The sequence below is a fragment of the Aythya ferina genome (assembly GCF_964211825.1).
Source record: "Aythya ferina genome assembly, chromosome: 1".
In the NCBI taxonomy this organism is placed as follows: domain Eukaryota; kingdom Metazoa; phylum Chordata; class Aves; order Anseriformes; family Anatidae; genus Aythya; species Aythya ferina.
In genome coordinates, this window is record NC_140296.1 from 110294563 (window position 1) to 110312358 (window position 17796).

At 54.6% G+C, this 17796-nt stretch overlaps 1 protein-coding gene across 2 annotated transcripts in view; it reads right to left on the reverse strand.

The window, feature by feature from the left end:
- Positions 1-17796, reverse strand: part of IGSF3 (immunoglobulin superfamily member 3) — an 83461-nt gene continuing 65665 nt past the window's right edge. For both annotated transcript variants that reach the window (XM_084527145.1, XM_084527144.1), the window contains 4 exons: positions 9188-9598; positions 7217-7624; positions 4287-4712; positions 1-3022 (listed from right to left, as the gene is read on the reverse strand). In XM_084527145.1, coding sequence (XP_084383271.1) covers positions 2772-3022; positions 4287-4712; positions 7217-7624; positions 9188-9598 — 1496 coding nt within the window. In that variant the 3' untranslated portion in view covers positions 1-2771. The remainder of the gene's footprint in view (positions 3023-4286; positions 4713-7216; positions 7625-9187; positions 9599-17796) is intronic.

Sequence of the window (17796 nt, forward strand, 5' to 3'; positions counted from 1 at the left end):
TGAATCACAATTTCAACACAGTTTACTACAGCTCTCAGGTGTGTTGTATAAAACATGTTTTAGTGCAACATAGTACAAAGTTTTTTTGTTTTTGTTTTGTTTTTTAAAAAATCCAAACATTTTTCCACATCATGCATGGATAGGCTATCTCTCTTTCATCTCAGGTTCAGTACAGAAAGTTACAGCAGAGAGAGTGGTTTGGAAAGCTTCATGTCGAAACTCATTACAGGAAGAGTCTGCCTTATAAAAACAAAGATAACTTAGAGACTGGGCAACAGACTGCCAGAACAACGGAGAAATGTCAGTGGCAAGGTACATTCTGGGACCATCACAGGAGCCGCTTCCTGGGAAAGCCTGGGCTCGGTGCAAGAACTGTTGGCTGGGCAGGGACCAGTTTGGGCCAAGGGGAGCTGTGGAAAAGCCCTCCACGAGAGCCCTGGTCCGGGGCAGTGCTGCTGGGGCAGGCAGGCTGGAGAGGAGGAGCCTGGTTCAGATGCAGCACACGCTCTCCAAGGAAGAACAGCTCCTGCTGACTTTCTCTTTTTCCTTTAAAGCTGAAATGAATTGCAGTTCCTGCCCTGAAGCAGTATGTACAAGAGATACTACATTTATGAAACAATACCCACTGGCTGCAGCTGCTGTTGTTCATGTCTTGGTTCTTCAGTTCCATTCACTTTTCATCCCACTCCTCTCTGTGCAGACTCCTTATCCAGAAAGGGAAGACAAGTGTGTGGGTGTGTGAGATATATATATATATGTATATATATAGGAGTGTGATATTATGCGTATGCTGGGGCCAGTAAGCAATTACGTCTCAGGGAGGGAGACTTTGCAGAGGGGTGAGTGCAATTTGGGCTTCTCAGCAGAAGAAGAAACGAATGACATTCTGGTGGAGGAGTAGAGGTGGCAGCGGACTCTCCTGCCACTGGAGTGGGACCATCTGCATCCCCGCAGATAAGATGCAAGCTCCTCTTCTAGCCAGGAGAGAGGATGTGCCACGCAGATCTCCCACCTGAGGCTTCACCACTTCTGAAATGTCAAGGCATCAGGGTTTAACCTACTAGTACTACAGAGCATCTGCTGAGGTCCCCTTCTCTTCACAAAGAGGGGTCCAACCCTCCCAAAGAGGTCGGCAGCTGCAGGTATGGCACCTCTCTCACGCGAGGCGGGGGGGGGTCTTGCGGCTGCACCCATCCGCCCACGTTGGCTTCAGCCATGCTGCAAAAAACAAATGGCCAGATTTGCCAGGAAGACATCAAGGAAGACAACAAAAGGCCGTTTTTGGCAAACATTTTCTTCCGCCAGACAAAACGCTTAGGGTGTATCGGGGAGGAGGCGGTTTCCTCCACAGGACACAGCAGGGGTACTTGGCAGTATGGGGTACTTGAGCGTAGGTGCCCCACATGGAGAGAGCCCTGGTTTGCTTCGTGAGAGCCATATCTTTCACAGAAAGAACAGCATTTCCTGTCACGGCAGTTGCGTACAACAAGAGCAGGTGACTTTGCCAGGAGAGAGGGCTTACGGCAAAACGGTTTCTCCTCCTAAAGCCCCAGAGATGGAAAACAGCACACGCACACACACACGTACGGGAAGATTTCTCTCAACCCAAAGGGACGTGGAAGCCCCCAGGGTGCAGGTGCGATGCAGGCTCCTTGCCCTGTCCAAGCTCGTGCTGGGAAGCCACACGAGCTGCTGGGAACCCTGGTGACATGAGGTGGTTAAGTGCACGTCCCCGCTGCGTGGCTGTGACTGGGCTCCTTGGCTGAACCATCCAGGGACCGTGAATCCAACCCACGGAGCTTTCTCTTTCCCCATTTGTAGAGTCATTACTTTGGTCAAGTTGAAGCCTTCAGAGACTGGATCCAGCCACCCGTCCCCAGGCAAGTGGGGCACGGAGAGGAGCTGCCTCATCAGTGGTGGCAGCATCTCTCTGGCATGCTGGACCGCATGAGGACCTTCTTTGATTAAAACAAAGTCAAGGCTTTCAGGTACCTTCCTTCTGTTTCCCCGCTCAGTTCCTGGAGACCAGCTAAATTGCTTTTGTCCTGATTGCAAGCGCACTGAACATTCAGTTCAATGAATGTTCAATTCCCCAAGACTGGGGAATGCTCCCAAAAGGTGTATTGCCTCCTCCTGAGAGAACAGTAAGACGGAGGCAAGAAGATCCTGAGGCTACAGCCAGTTTTTGAGATGGACCTCCCAATACCCCACCTAAACCCTTCAGAGGTGGTCCTGGCTTTGCCTGCTTTGGAAGAGGGAGCAGCTAGCTCAGCGCACCTTGGGAAAAGACCTTCTTCACCGTGGCACAGAATCTCAGGAGGAAAAAACAAGTCTGTTTTGGTACACATACACATTTACCTCCAGAGATCATCCCAGGACCAAAAGCCCCCTGGGAACTCCTCGCTGTGTGGAGAGAGGGGGAAGCCTACAGTTCTTTGGGAGACGGAAAAGAAACGACGACGAAAAAGTAACGGCCCAACGGACAACAACGGATGGGATCAAAATTAATGAGAGGAATATCCGCTATGTACAGCAAACGCACAGGCTTGGTGCTGTCTCGGTGGCTGGGTGCGTTCCCACAGGTGCTGGAAGAAGCCTCGGACCTTCCCGTCCCCACCGGCTGGGCGCTCCGCAGAGCTCAGCCGCCGCGTCGGAGCACAGACACTGAAACAAATGAAACAAGAACAATGAAAACCACTCTGTTCCTTAGGGTTCCTGGTGTGTCTCTGCTTCTCTCTCTCTGCGTGTCCTCCTGGGCACCTCTCGTCTCTTTAGTCTATGGTTCCCGGGTGGATGCTGAGGACTGGTGGCTCTAGGCAAGTGGGCGAGTAGTTGAGGTGCGGCTCTTTGATCCACAGCAAGGGGACCCCGTTCTTGCCCTCCGAGTTCTTGCTGGAGTTCCGGCTCTTGAACCGCACCAGGAGGATGGTGATGATCAAGATGCCGAAGATGGGGAAGGGGTAGAAGAACACGAAGTAGAAGAGGGCGTCATTGGAGCAGATGACAGACTGCAGGGTGGAGCCTGAAAAGAGACACAGGATGGTCACGTTTTACAGCTTCTACGCAGCACATAGCTTACGGACTTCTTCAGAAACATAAAAAACAGATGCTCATTAATCTGCTCATTATCCTGGCTTGTATTAGGAACAGCGTGACCAGCAGGGCTAGGGAGGTGATCGTCCCCCTGTACTCAGCTCTGGTGAGGCCGCACCTCGAGTACTGTGTTCAGTTTTGGGCCCCTCGCTACAAGAAGGACATCGAGGTGCTTGAGCGGGTGCAGAGAAGGGCGACGAAGCTGGTGAGGGGCCTGGAGAACAAGTCCTACGAGGAGCGGCTGAGGGAGCTGGGCTTGTTCAGCCTGGAGAAGAGGAGGCTCAGGGGTGACCTTATTGCTCTTTACAGATACCTTAAAGGAGGCTGTAGAGAGGTGGGGGTTGGCCTGTTCTCCCACGTGCCTGGTGACAGGACGAGGGGGAATGGGCTTAAGTTGAGCCAGGGGAGTTTTAGGTTAGATGTTAGGAAGAACTTCTTTACAGAAAGGGTTGTGAGGCATTGGAACAGGCTGCCCAGGGAAGTGGTGGAGTCACCATCCCTGGAAGTCTTCAAAAGACGCTTAGATGTAGAGCTTAGGGATATGGTTTAGTGGAGGGCTGTTAGCGTTAGGTTGGAGGTTGGACTCGATGACCTTGAGGTCTCTTCCAACCTAGAAAATTCTGTGATTCTGTGATTCTGTAATCTGTACCATAACAGGAGGTAGGGCTCTGACAAAAACCACCAATACTGGAAAACAGAGCAGCAGAAAAAAGCTATTACAGGGCATGATTCGGCTTTATCTCCTGCTAAGAGTTTCATGAGTGCTAAAGATCTTCCTCCCTGGTGCAGATTTTCTGATATCTTATAAAGCAGGGAGCCTTATCACAAAGCGTTTCCCTCAGTGGTGGTACAGAGGCAGCATCTTAGTGTATCTCAATTAACGGACCACAAAACTCTCACGACCTCAGCTATCTCTGAGGCCTCTAAACCACCCAATGGCTTTGAGAGTTATGGGGAGGAGACCCTAGTGCCACAGCCCTGGGCCCACACACAAGTGACTGTACGGTGAGCATGGGGTCAACCCAGCCCGCAGAGCTGGGCTACAAGCCCGCAGCTCGATTGGAACAGCACCAGTACCACAGATACGCCCCGTTGCAGACCAGGTCCAGGCTCCAAGTCCCCAGGGCAGGGGGCTGGTCATGCCCACACAAATCAAGACACACGGGCAGCTTGGGGTCCTCATCTCTTCTCACCTGCATCCTGCACGTGAACGGCGACCGTGCCCGACTCCTCCTCCGCCAGCCGGTACCACACGCCGTTGGGGTCGGCCAGCCACTCCTCCACGCGGCACGAGTAGTTGCCGCTGTCGGCACCGCCAGCCTGCAGCACCGTCAGGCGGAAGAGCACGGCCGAGAGGCGCTGGAAGCGCAGGCGGCCCTCCCAGCGACCCGTCTCGGGGCTGAAGACGGCATCGGGGCCCACGCTCAGCACCGCTTCCCTCTCCTCTTCCTCTTCTTCCTCCGCGCGGCCACCCGCCTCTTTGGCCCGCAGGTTGTACCACGTCACCGCAAAGTGGGACTCCGGGCTGGAGCGGGACAGGATGCTGCAGTCCAGCGGGAAGGACTCCTTCTCCTGCACCGTGAGGTTGGCGGTGGCCGTGTCCACCTGCAAGGTGGGGTCTGGGAGAGCAAAACGGGAGGGAGAGGTGAGTGCGGAGCAGATTGCCACCACAGCTGCTACACTGGGTGCGATCCAGGTGAAACCTGAAGGCTTGACCCCACACAGGTACCTGTGTACCTTGGCTTTCTAACCTGCCTGAGAGTGCTCAAAGGACTTGAAAATCAGTGATGTCTGAGGCACAGGAGGACAGATTTTTTTTCCAGCAATTTGGGAAGTTAATTAGGTAACAGACTCCTCCACAGAGATGACCGCAGCACAGAAGCAGCATGGACGCTTCCTAAAGTCTCTCTCTTTTCTTCCCTATTACTTGCTGCAAGGCTACAGAGATGTTTTTAGCTAACTGATATACAGTGGCCAGAACCTCAGATGAGTTGATTAAAGGCTGACTTCAAGAGCAATTAACATTTGATTTAGTCATCCTGCCAGGGAACACATACTCAGGGGATCACAATCAGCCCAGATCTAAGCTTTCATTTAAAGATTAAAAAGCCCTTCCTAATGCAGGAGTTCAGCATGAAGGGCAAGCCAGCAGCTTGAAGAGAGGGGTCCTTCCTCCTCCAGCAGCACCAGCTGGGCAAGCCCTGCCCCTCGCAGATCCTGGGGTCCCTGCAGGAGAGGGCACAGGGTGCTGCTGTCCCCCAAACCTCACCTGGGGCCCTTCCCCAGACAGGAGGTGTCCGGGTTTCACACTACAGTGCCTGTCCTACAATTCTTAAACGGTCCCCTGTGGAAAATCTTCATTAAGGCCAGAGCTGTTAGGGCTGGAGGCAACACGAGTGTTTTCAGTTCTCATCTTCACCACAGGGATTCCTACAGGAATGAGGTAAGCCCTGAGATTTTGGGGACTTCTGAGGTAAAAAGGAGGAAGGGGAGGAAATGGCTTGTCAAAATAAACACGGAGCCTCCCCCACCTCAGCAGGTTAAACAGAAAGAGAACTAAAGTCTGAAGACACTGAGGGTTGTGTTTTTTTTTTTTTTTTTTTTTTTCTTTGTTCATGATTATAGTACTGGAAGATGAGTATGGAGATCCTCACTAATGAGACATGAGTCACAAGCTATGCTATTTTTAAATTCAGTCACTTTGTTAAGTACTGCCTGTCATGAAAGAAAACCAAACACCAACAAAGCACTTGTAACAAAAAAAATTAATATATATATATATTGAATTGTTGCACTCCCAACTCCCCCTCTTCTTCCCACTCCACATCCTTCCACAATTCAGGTGGAGCCTAGAGGATTTCCCCTCACGTTCAGTCCCCTGTCCTTCAGGGCTAGCAATTTCCATCCCAAATGAGGAGCTGCACGTAGAGCTGTGCAGGGATGCAGCATACAGGGTCTGCCTGGGAGCTCTGGGAGACCTCTGCTGAAGCCATCTCAGCCAGAGAAGCTTCCTGAGCAAGGACTTCATGGACAAGAGCTGGGCTGTCCCCTGAGACAGCTCCCACTTTTTGCAGCACCAATTTTTCTCTGCAAGGAATTACCAATAAAACCTTCCCAGGACCTTATAATCTTGCCAGCTCCATCACAGAGTTACGAGGCTGACACCTTGCTGAAGTGGGCAGGCATAAAGCACCAAAAAATACTTGCAGAGTGTGTTTTTTTTAAAGCTGGAAGGTATCCAGCAAGTGAAGACTATAACTTTCGTTTGACCTACAGCCTTCCTTTAAGACAGGCATTTAATCTGGAGTCACTTGGCTCAAAAACTAGAGAATCCATATTTCCCAAGGTAAATTGTCCTTGCAGATTGTCATCTATTGGTAAAACTCACTGAACTGGAGTTTCCTCCCTGCTTTGAACTTCCTGAGAATTTTTCACCCCCCTAGATCTTGGAAAGAGCGAGAGGCATCCCGATCCCCATCTCCCTGTGTCTGGGCATAGCCAAAACAGTGGTGCTACACAGTGGGAGCCACCTGAACCTCTATCATGGGGAATAAGGTAGCCAGAAGGCATGGGAGGCTCCCCCTTGCCCATACAGAGGCAGGCTCTTCCTAGCCAGCTCCTGCCCCATGGAGAATCCCCAGCCCTGGTTCTAATCCAGACGAAGGCTTGGAGCTGGCATTGCCCACATCTTTACCTGTGGAGCAGGGAGCAGCATCGTGTAAAACTGCCTGGACACCAGTGAGGGTCTCAACCCCTCTGCTGCCCTCTTCCCATGCAGAGACCCTGCCTAGAAAGCACAGAGAGCTTCTGCCATCTCATTCTCAGTCCAAATGTGAATAAAATCTGAAGCCTGCTCTACTGAATCTGCCAAAACTGCTGTAAAAAAATAAATTTGCAGATGCAGTGATGACAAAATCCCAAGCCTGTCTAGCTATGCTCGCAGAGCTTGCTGCACACTCCTTCCAGAAAAGCAAGGGGCCAGTGAAGACACCCAAGAAGGCATCAGCATGGCCCATAGAGCAGCAGCCATGCCCTCTGCCCAGACCCTCCGCTGGTGACAGACGGACGGTGATGCAGGAGGGCAGAGAGCTGCTCCGAGGCGGTGGCATGAGGTGCTCCTCACCTGGCTGCTTCACGGTGAGGGTGGTGAGCCCGGAGAGGTCCTCTGCCCGCTTGTACCAGCGGTCGCTGGGGTCGAGGAGCCACTCCTCCACACGGCAGTCGTACACCCCGCTGTCCCGCACGGTGGCGTTCTGGATGGAGAGCAGGTAGAGGCCCAGGGACGGGCTCTCCATGTGGATGCGGCCCCGCAGGTCGCCCAGCGCCGCCAGGTCCCCGTAGCGCAGCGTGCTCTGCCGGCTCAGCCGCGCCACGGCCTCCTTCTCCGGGTGCCCCGGCCGCCAGACGTACCACTCCACCGAGAGCTGCGACGAGGGGCTGCTCCGGCTGCTCACCTGGCACTCCAGGGTCACCCACTGGTTCTCCAGCACCGTGATGTTCCTGTGGGTCTGGTTCACCTGCAGGCGGTTATCTGCGGGGGAAGGCCGGGAGAAACGCAGGGTGACTGAGGGATGCCAGGGGCCGGGTCTCCCCAAGTGCACCTCCCTCCATAGATATAGCCCTGGGGTGTGATGGAAGAGAAGAGGAAGGGGAGGAAGGAAAAAAAAAAAAAAAAAGCGAGGAAAAGAAAATGGGACTGATGTTTTTGAGGGCCTTCTGAAAATCTCAGGCTAGCAACCAGCAAGGCTGAATTTGGCACAGGGAAGTGGGAACCCCACATCTCCTCATAGGACCTGGGGGATCTTGAGTGCACAAACATCTCGTGAAGGGAAGTCACACGTGAAGCTCTTCTCATTCTCCCCTTGGGGCAGGGCACGAGCCTGGTCACACCCCAGCCAGTAAGCTCCGCTGCAGTGGGAAAAGGGGAAAAAAAACAAGGCAGAGAAGGGACAGCTGGTTATAGGGAACCACTACTGCAAAACGAGAAGTGGCACGAGGGCAGAGGCACACACGGTGTTTTGCTGCGTTGGGAATGCCCCTGGTTTTTGCTCAATAATTTCATTGATACTCGGGGGGTGATAGCAATCAGCTCTTTTAAGTGAAATGACGTGTGGTACACTCCTAATTCCTTTACAACCTCTTTTAGGGGGCACAGTGTGGACTTCCCTGGTACGGCCACAGGAGTAAGCGACAGGCACCATACTTCCCAGTGAGAGGTGGGTGATGTGAAGGAGGGGGCAAATCGCAGCTCCCCGCTCCCTGACTGCCCCACAGCCAATTCGGGGATCTGCAGGTGGAAACAAGCAGCTGGGACTGGCCGTGAGCAGTATGCTCTGGCCTGCTGCACTCCCTGCACAACCAGGTGAATTTAATCTCCAGAATTAGGCATCGGGAGCAAGCCAGGGCTTCCTTATGGAGTACTGATGTTCCGCATCAGCAGCGTGCATGGGGTGCTGGCTGCTCTCAGGGACAGTCCTTGCCTCTCTGCCTGGAATGAGGGCTGTGGCCCCAGCTTCTGGTGGCCACCTTCAGCCCATCTTTGCCAGAGATGTCCTCTGCCACGGAAAGCACCAGCAGAGCAGATTTCTCCTTTCCTGGCAGCCAGCTCCCCACCTCATTAAACTGATTACTCACATCTCATGTGCACAGCGCAAAGGGAAAAGAGACAAGGCTCCCCACGCCTGCCAGGATACAGATGCAGAGTAAAATTAAACCATGTGCAAAACATAAAAATGCTCTCCCAGGCAGGCACACACCAGTTCTCCCTCATTAGGTTGCTAGCTGACACACTTTCTACGTGACACCTTTGAGGATAAAGAAACCTGGCTCATTACAGCGGCCCTCCAGATGGAGGGGCACAGGCAGGGACCCTAAGATGGACACCAACCCGGTGTAGGCGGGTGACACTGAAGGAGAGGAAATAATGTCTCCCTGAAGGGATGTGCAGGCATGAGGATGCAAGGAGGGGGCGAGAAGGCTGTAGCAGAAAGAAGAGCACAAGCTCCCTGCTGCCCCAGCGGAGCTCAGCAGGAGATGTGCACAAGAGCCGGCGCCGAAAGGCCCCGGAGGACCCCAGCAGCGTGGCGCGCGCTACCTGGCTGCTTGACGGTGACCTCGGTCCGCCCCGACACCTCCTCTGCCAGCTTGTACCAGGCGTGGTTGGGGCTGAGCAGCCACTCCTCCACGTGGCAGTAGTAGCTGCCGCTGTCGCGGACCTCGGCCCGCTGGACCGTCAGGCTGAAGAGCCCGCCCGACGCTGAGCGCTCGAACTGCAGCCGGCCCCGCAGACCCTCCTCCTCTGCGTAGGTGCCGTACTCGAAGGCCGAGCTGTGGGTGGTCTTCAGGATGAGCTTGCCGTCCGCGTCGGAGGGCTTGTGGACGTACCACAGCACGGCGAAGTGCGAGTCGGGGCTGGTCTGGGATTTGACAGAGCAGTTGAGCGGGATGGGGCGGTTCTCCACCAGGGTGATGCTCCGCTTCGACTTGCTCACCTGCAGCTTGGTCACTGCCAGGGAGGAACGGGGACAGGTGAGAAGAGGTGGGTCATGGACATGGAAAAGAGACTCACCTGTTTGGGGGAGGACCAGAGAGCTCTCCCCCGGCTGCACACACGGCTGCTCTTGCCTTACAATGAACCTTCAGGAAAAAAACATTTAGCTGTTCTCCTACCAAGCCTTCTCTCCTTTTCACCTCCCCTCTATTCCTGAATTTTCCCACCAGGTCCCTCAGCGAGGCACCTGCTTTTCCACAGTCTTTTTTAAAAGTCTCCCTTTCTTAGTTTTGCTGTGGTTGAGAGCACCAAACCTAGTGTGAAGGCTACACCCAAACTCAGTTTCCCCGTCTCTTCAGCTGCAACCATCCTTCAGACACAAGTGCTTTTTTTCTTAGTGAAATCACACAGCTTGCAGCATATACCTATGGGCTTTTGACCAGTTCCACAGAAAACCATTTCCAGAAAGAGTGAATTAAACAAGCCCCTACTGCTGTCACACCCCGGTGTGACACGCAACCCGCAGACACACACTGATTAGGGGAGCAGCCACGGGCGTGACTGGGAGAGAAGCATCCCACTGGGGAGGACCAGCAGGGAACACGCTCCGCTCCAGCAGCCAGGAGCTCTGGCTCCAGGGCCACCGAGGACTGCATCACCTGGGAGAAGTCACGGCCACGCCACCGCTCTCAGCTTCCCAAGTGTGACTGCAGCTCCCGCATGGGCAGCTGAGCGGTCACGCAGTGTTGAGGACAGCATTAGCTCTTGTTGTAGAGTGAGATGTTGGTCTCCAACTGCCCCCTCCCTGCAGGAGCAGGAGACAGAGCCTTCCCCTGTGTGTTCAGGCTGTGCCTGATGCGGCAAGCCCTGACCCACGGCACTGACACTTGCAGAGGAGGATGTGAAGCGCCCTCATGTGACACTTGCACTGGGGGAAGCCTGGCAGCTGAAGACCAGACGAGAGGAGCAGCCTCTGGCCACACACTCTCCGCTTGAGCAGCCCTGCCAACACCTTCGCCTCTCCTACAGCGACCAGCAGCTCCTGCTGAACATGAGGCTGGGGGAAGTGCAGACCTGGAAGGGATGAGCCGGAGGTGTGAGTGTGAAGGATGCTGCATTACCCAGGACACCTGGGCACAGGCAGGAAATCAGGCTTCCCTGAATGGAGGTGATGCATGAGGGGTCCTGCACGCTGTTCCTACCCCTTTCCTGCTGCACCCCGTGGCACCAACACTCAGCCACAGCTTATAAAGGGCGTCCTGACACTTTGCGATGGTCTTCAACAGTTGAGAGGCAGAAGGTGTGTGCCGGTGCTGCTCCAGCCCCTCCTGTACCGACCTCTCCAAGCTCCCCTGGTGCCTCACACGGCTGCTTCCCCCTGAAAGGGAGCTGCCTGGCAAAGGTCTTCTGCGTACAATTAGCAAATCTCTTAAGGAAGCCTACCGAGCGCCCTGGGCACCAGAGGCACGGCAGCAGCGCGGTGCTACGGGCGTGGAAGACTGAGCCCTGCCAGGGGAGCCGTGCGGATCCGCACCCTGGAAGCCCGGCCCACGCATCCTCTGCTCGCCTGCGAGGAAGCGGCGCTGCCTCCTCTCCCCACCACGGCGAGGGCTCCTCGCTTTGTGTCGCGCCTTCCTGCTGCTGTCCCTTGGGCGCCAGGGTCTTGGATGCCTGCTGGCACGAGCGATGAGCGAGGGAGCTAATGGGTACGGGCAAGCAACATCAAATGGAAGGGAGAAACTCCCCCGACAGTGACACTTTCTGCTCCAGCACAGCATCTGAGACAGGCGTCCTGGCAATGCATTAGAAGTTTCCCTGGAGCCCACGTTGCCCCTGGCTTTAATCAGTATGCTAATAAAGCCCGGATGGCTGCGTTATGGGTACGCAGACAGCGGAGGGAGGGAAGGAGGGAAAAGGCCCCTTGTTCTTCCTCTCTGGGGGACTTCAATTCAATGGGGAGATTTAGCATCATGCTGTCGTATTTCTGCTGCACCCCCGCCCCCCAGGCACACTCCAGCCCCTTTGTTTCACCCCAGGACACCAGCCTCAGCTGCTGCACGCACGCTCATCCCACCTCCCCAGCTCGCTGTCGGCTAAGAAAGGTTATTTCAAGCATTAATCAATCTTCCGAGTCCCCGAGAGATGAGCCAATAAAGGGGAAGGTGCTTCTCAGCAGTTTCCTTTCTCCCCCCAGCCCCCTTTCCAAACAGTTTATTTTTAATTGGTACTGGATTATTTTCTGCAACCGTTCCTAAGGAAACCTCTGTTCCTATAGCAACTGTGTATGTTAAGTCGGCAGCCCTATATCTATTAAAATGCAGCCTGTACACACGCGGCGGGGTCGCTCCGCATCCACGCGCGCTGTCGGGGCGTGCACGGGCGGGAGCTGCCGGCGCCGCGCTCTGCCCACCTCGCAGCACCACCAGCAGAGGCAAGCGAGGATCTTTTACGTGGGGGTGAGGGCGGTGGGGAAGAATTCTTCCCAACTCTGCCAACAACGAGATCCTAAATTCCATGCTCGCAGGCCCTCCCCAGCCTTTTCCTACCTGCGAACACCAAGCGCTTTCCCACCCAGGTGCCACATCCTACACAGCGAACGTGCACCTCACGATGCCAGCCTGCCTCTTCCCTATTCCCTTCCGCAGATCCTTTAGGAAGAGCTCCCTGCTTTCGCAGACCAGGGGCTGCACACCACTGGCTCACAACCACCACGGCACGGGGGCTGCCTGGGAGCAGCCGCTCCGTCGGGCTGCAGGCTGGTGCGCTCGCCAACGCGGTCAGGATGCAGGAAGCTCCGCGGGGCTGCTCACACCCCTGCCATCCCACGGGAGTGTTGGAGGTGGGACCACCAGCCACCATTCGCAGGCATGCAACCGATCCAAAAGGCTCAGCTGGCACTCGGGAATGGAGATTTGGAAGAAAAAATGAATCCTGAAGTGAGTGGGCCAGGGCGATGGTGCAATACACCACCACAAAGTCCGGCTCTTTCTTTCATCCCGATGGGTAAGACCTCTCCATGGTAAAGCACATCTCGCCACGCTGCGTGTGACTTGCCAGGTCATGTCTAAAGACGCCTGCACGACATGGAAATTACCGCAGTTGCTGGTGCATGAGCGGGACTGCAAGAAGACTGACATCCCAGGCAGCAAGCCAGCCAAAACTTGCCCTCCTGACACAGGGAAACTCCCTTTCCTGGCTCGGGGACGTGTCTGGGCCTCCACAGGGAGCTGATGCAGCCTGCCCCGGGGCTGTGCTGCGCCAGGGCAGGGCTGCTCCAGCGCTGCCGAGCAGCAGGGGCGGTGGGTACAGCCACGGGAGCAGGCAGGGTTACACGGCACCTTCTGCTGCGCTGGCAGGAGGCTGATGTTCTCTTAACAGCTTCCCAAACATCTGCTTGAGGAGGAAAACAGGTGCATGTGTCGAGGTGAAGCTACCGTGCCTATCGTCTGCAAGCCATAATCCTTTGCCACGATGTCTGCCGGCTCCCCGGAGGGTGCCAGTAAAGAGGATATCACACCTTGATGTGCTGTAATTGGCACTACATATGCTGTTAAGGCTCTCAATTTACACTGGCAACAGGTCATGGTTAAAACCCTTGTATTTCTCTTAAACCAGCCCCGTCTCCTCGCCCAGCCATGCGACCTGGCTGAAGAACACAGGTGTATTGAGTTCTGCAACTGTGCTGGTGCTGAAGACATCAGCTCTCCGATGGCACGGAGACATAAATGCTCTCCTGCACCAGTACAGGCATCCCACTGTGTCTGCTGGAGGAGCAACGTGAGGCTGAATGGGCGATGCCTCACGCTGGAGCCTGGCCAGGATGCAGGGACATTACTTCCCTGCCTGGCTGGAGTGGCTGGCGAAGGCGCGAGGTGTCCGCAGCACGTCCGTATGCTCGCTAGACAGCTCACTTCATGCAGCATCCTCCAGCATCACAGTCTCCTCCCTGCATTAACTCCCAGGCTGAGGAAAACGTCCCTATTAATTTGCAGGGACAGGCACCGCCTCGGGATACCTGGTCCCGAAAGCTTGCACCTGTGGGCTGGGGACCAGATCTGGGCCACCTGGGAACCACAGCAGGCCACGATATGGCCAGGTACTCCACAGGCCAGTATGTATGGAAGGGGATTTCTACACACCACGAAGCAGGCAGGCAGTCTCCTCAAGCCAGGTATTTGATAAGCACAGATACACAAATGTTAGGGGGGAAGGGACACGAGTCAGCAGAGGAGGGTAGAAGCAGCGGCACGATGTGCAGCTCTCCTGCTGACTCCCTGCAGCGGTAAAGCCGCCTGGCTCCCTCGTCTCTGCTCCCTAATCATCAGGCTGGGGTTACAACACTCACCTTTATTAAAGCACTTCGCAATCTGTGACTTAAGATGCTCCGATAAAAAAGGTGCTCGCAGACTTTTTGCATCATCTTCCCTTGTAGGTGTCGAGAAAATGTAAGGGCAGGCCTTTGATAAGGGTTCGTTTCCCACATGGGAACTGCAGTACTCAGTTGTAGCTGAAGACAGCCTCCTTAATAAAAAACCCCCACAAAACCCACCATGCCCCCCTGTTGTGTAGAGAGAGGGGGCTGCCAGCTAGGGGATGACCGAGCTCTGCACGCCCCTGGGAAGCTGCCATGAGGCAGAAGGGGTGGGCACAAAGACAGCCAGAAGCAGACCACAGAGCCCCCGGGGAGCCCCGTCACGAGTACAGGGAGGCGGCGAGGGCTGCTGTGTCCCACTTTGGAGACCGTCACCCCCCGGGGAGCACTCCTCCAGAAGACGTGCTCTCCTGGAGAGACCTGGTGAAGTATTACACAGCTTTCCCAGGGACTGCCCTACTTGTAAAAGCCTCCGCTGGGATCTTGCCGTCTCAAGGTGAGGGAGGTGGGGACAGGAGAAACGGGGACACCGCAGCGCGAGCCCACGCACGGTTTGACACCAGGGATGGTGCCTAACAGGTCCATCGGGAGAGACCCATTTCCTCGACCCGAAACGATGCTTACGCACAGGACCTGCGTCTCTGCCCTGCACCCTTGGCTTCAGACATCACTGTGAAGGGCTTTTGGCACAGCCTCAGCTGACGCCCCAACCCTGCAGTCACAACGGCTGCGCACCCTCAGGCGCCTCGCCATTTCCCCGAAAGCACCCAGTGACCTAATTCCTGTTTGCCTCGGCTCTGAGAGACCTGTATGCAGGTCACCGCTCTGCCGCAGGCTGAGACATGTGCGAACGCTCGGCACCTCTGCTGCCTCCTCCATAAAAGCACGGATCGAGAGCCTCCTCCGCCTCCACAAGCGTTGCAAGGACACGCGCTGTGGCGATGGGAGCAGAGCAAGCACAAGCCGGCCTACTGACTCAGCGCGATGAGGGACGGGGGCCTCGAATTTCCTAGGAAAAGGAGCATACAAAAGGGAGAGACGTGGGAACTGGAAGGAGTGACCCTTCCCTCTGGTCCCTCTCTTCTCCGCAAGGCGTTCACAGGAGGGAGGACGGTGAGAGGCTCCGAGGAGGAGCTTGCTCAACGGGCTTAAGCGTCGCGCAGAAATCACCGCAAAGCAAAGACAAAAGACTTGGAGCGCCAGCACGGCCTCCCCAGGGAGCCCGGGAACATGGCAGCACAGCTCCCGACTCCTGTTATTCTCTCTTAATAGAACACAATCCCTACTGAAACTGGATTAGCGAGGCTGCAAATTGTGTTAGCCAACATGGGCCGCTGCTGGTGCAACAGGAGCAGGAGAATGGGAAATAGCATTAGACTTTGCCTGCCATTATTACTGCCATTATTAACTTGTCACTTTACTGTAGTGTTCCTATAACAATGAATTATTGCCTGCAAACAGGCTGACATGATCGAATTACTGGGAGAGCAGCTCTATGGAAAGGAGAGACAACGTTAACCCTTTCTGGAGGCACGTTCGGGTGCTGCCCCCTCCCAGGCAGGCAGATAAAAAAGCCAAGGCTTGGACTTCGAACACCACGCTGCCATTTTCCCCTTGTGATCCGCTAGTTTCAGAGCAATGCCCGAAGTTTCCGCAGCCCCCAGGTGGCCCAGGTTCTCATTTCAGGTGGGCTGCACAGACAAAGCAAAGCAGCAATGTGAGTGTCTGCAACAGAGAGGGAGAACCACAGCTGGAGCTCACCTACCTTCGCATCTGGAGGTGGCTGTGGACAACTTACCTTCAAGAAACAGAAACAAACACAAAGACAGCCCAAACGAAAGCGCCCTACAACCCTAAAAACAGAAACCTTCCTGTCAAACCCTGAAATAAATGTAAAAGTTCTGCAGGAGAGGCAGGGGGAGGGAGTAAAAGACTCCCAGCACGAGTTGTGCCTGCTGTCAGAGAACAATATACGGCTCACTGATCACTTGTAAATTAAAATATGGAGATAGGATCACTGGAAGATAAATTCAGTACCAAGCTACAGCCGCCGAGGATAAGGAAAGAGGAAAATAACACATGGAGATATTGAATCAATCCTTCAACAGAAAGATTTCAAACAAAAGAGTGCTACGTCAATTAGGAAAAAAAGTAATTAAATGCACCCAAAGAGCGAGTTACAACACATATGGCAGCACTACACACAAATTCCCCTGTCGTTCTGGAGCCTGGCTATTAAAGGCCAAACTTCCTCACAGGGTGTCAGAAAGATGGCTGGGAAGTTTGCAGAGGTGCATGCTAGTGCAGAGCTGCTTCCCATAACCATGATTACTGTCTGTCTTCCTGGTGCTCACTCTATTTACCTGAGTAGTTTCAGAGGCCACTGCTGAAAAGCTGGCGGCTATGCACAGCGAGATGAGGTGCTGAGGGTGGTATGAGACGATATTTTCTTGCTATGCAGAGAGCAAGTTCCCTAGACAGACCTGCTGTAGGATCGCGAGGTCTGCTGGACACTGCCTGCGCCAGCGCTGCTAGCCCCAAGCTGTCAGCGCTGCCCTCTGCAAAAATACAGCCTCCTGGGGAGTGCCCAGCTGAATCCATCCAAGAGCTCACTCACCTTTAACTGCTTCTTTTCACCGTGTTCATTTTCTGTGGGGGGATCACAGCAAGGCTGATGCTGGCACAAGGAACGGGGCAGGGCCATGCAGCCAGCAGTAACAGCCAGGGCTGAGGATCACCTCCCCCTGCACAACCAAGTGCTAGACCAGCTCCACCTGCCTCGTGAGACCCAAACTCACGATTCACGGCTTCATGCTGCGGCTGCCTCCATAAGCTAACTGGAGAGCCCATCTTCCCATCAGGGGAAGTCCTGGAAAAACACTCGTATAGAGAAATTGCCCTTAAATGTTCTGCTGACATTAGCTCCACAAGGTAAAATACGGATCAAGAAGAAGCTAAAGAGTGTGGGGAGAAGGCCTTCAAAACAACATTGAAGAAGCTGTGTGTGCACAGACTGCGAACAGGCTGACATTCTGCTTCTGTGCATGCATCCTGCAAGTGGGAGCAGAAGACCACTCTCAAGGTATCAAAGAGAGAAACTGGGACTGCTTTGAAATGGAAGTGAAAAACTTGCACCTCAAGAAGTAACAATGAAGAGCATGAATTTGGACAGAGCAGCACACCCTGCATACAGCGGGGATGCAAGAATCCCCACAGTAAGACCAGTGGGCACACACACAGCAGGGTTAGGGGCAGAGGTGGAGGAAGCAAACCCACGCGTGCCAACTGGGAAAGGAAAAAGGGGACCAGATGGGTCGCTAATGTGATTCTGTGCAAAGGCACAGCGCCGGGTCACGCACCGCTGGAAGCCGACAGGGAAGAGCAGCAGCTCTGGGGCAGGACAGCAGGTCTCACCCGCGGGTGGTGGAGGGGAAGGAGCGAGGCTCTGAGCACCCAGGGAGAGGAGACTGCTCCGTGTTGCAGTCACGGCTGCTGATGAGCAGCCTCCTGTCCCTGCTGAGCGCTTCTTGAACTCCTTCATCACTCAAGCAAGAGCGCAGCTATATGCCAGATGGAGCAGAAGGCTTTAAAGCAGGGAAGCAGTGCTGTTCTGCAGAGCAAAGCCACCCTGAGATCACGCAAGCAGCAAACTTGAGATAAGTTTCCAGACTTCACTTGTGTAAGGAAGTTTCCAGCTCATTACCTTTTCTTGTTTAACTGTATTGTTAGTTGCTCCCAGAGGCTAAAAGTGTTGGGTTTTGAAGAATGCACCTCGCAGCCCTTGCAAAGGCTCATTTGAGCCTCCACTGAAGTGCCCGGGAGAGGTCAGGGCCTCACTGGC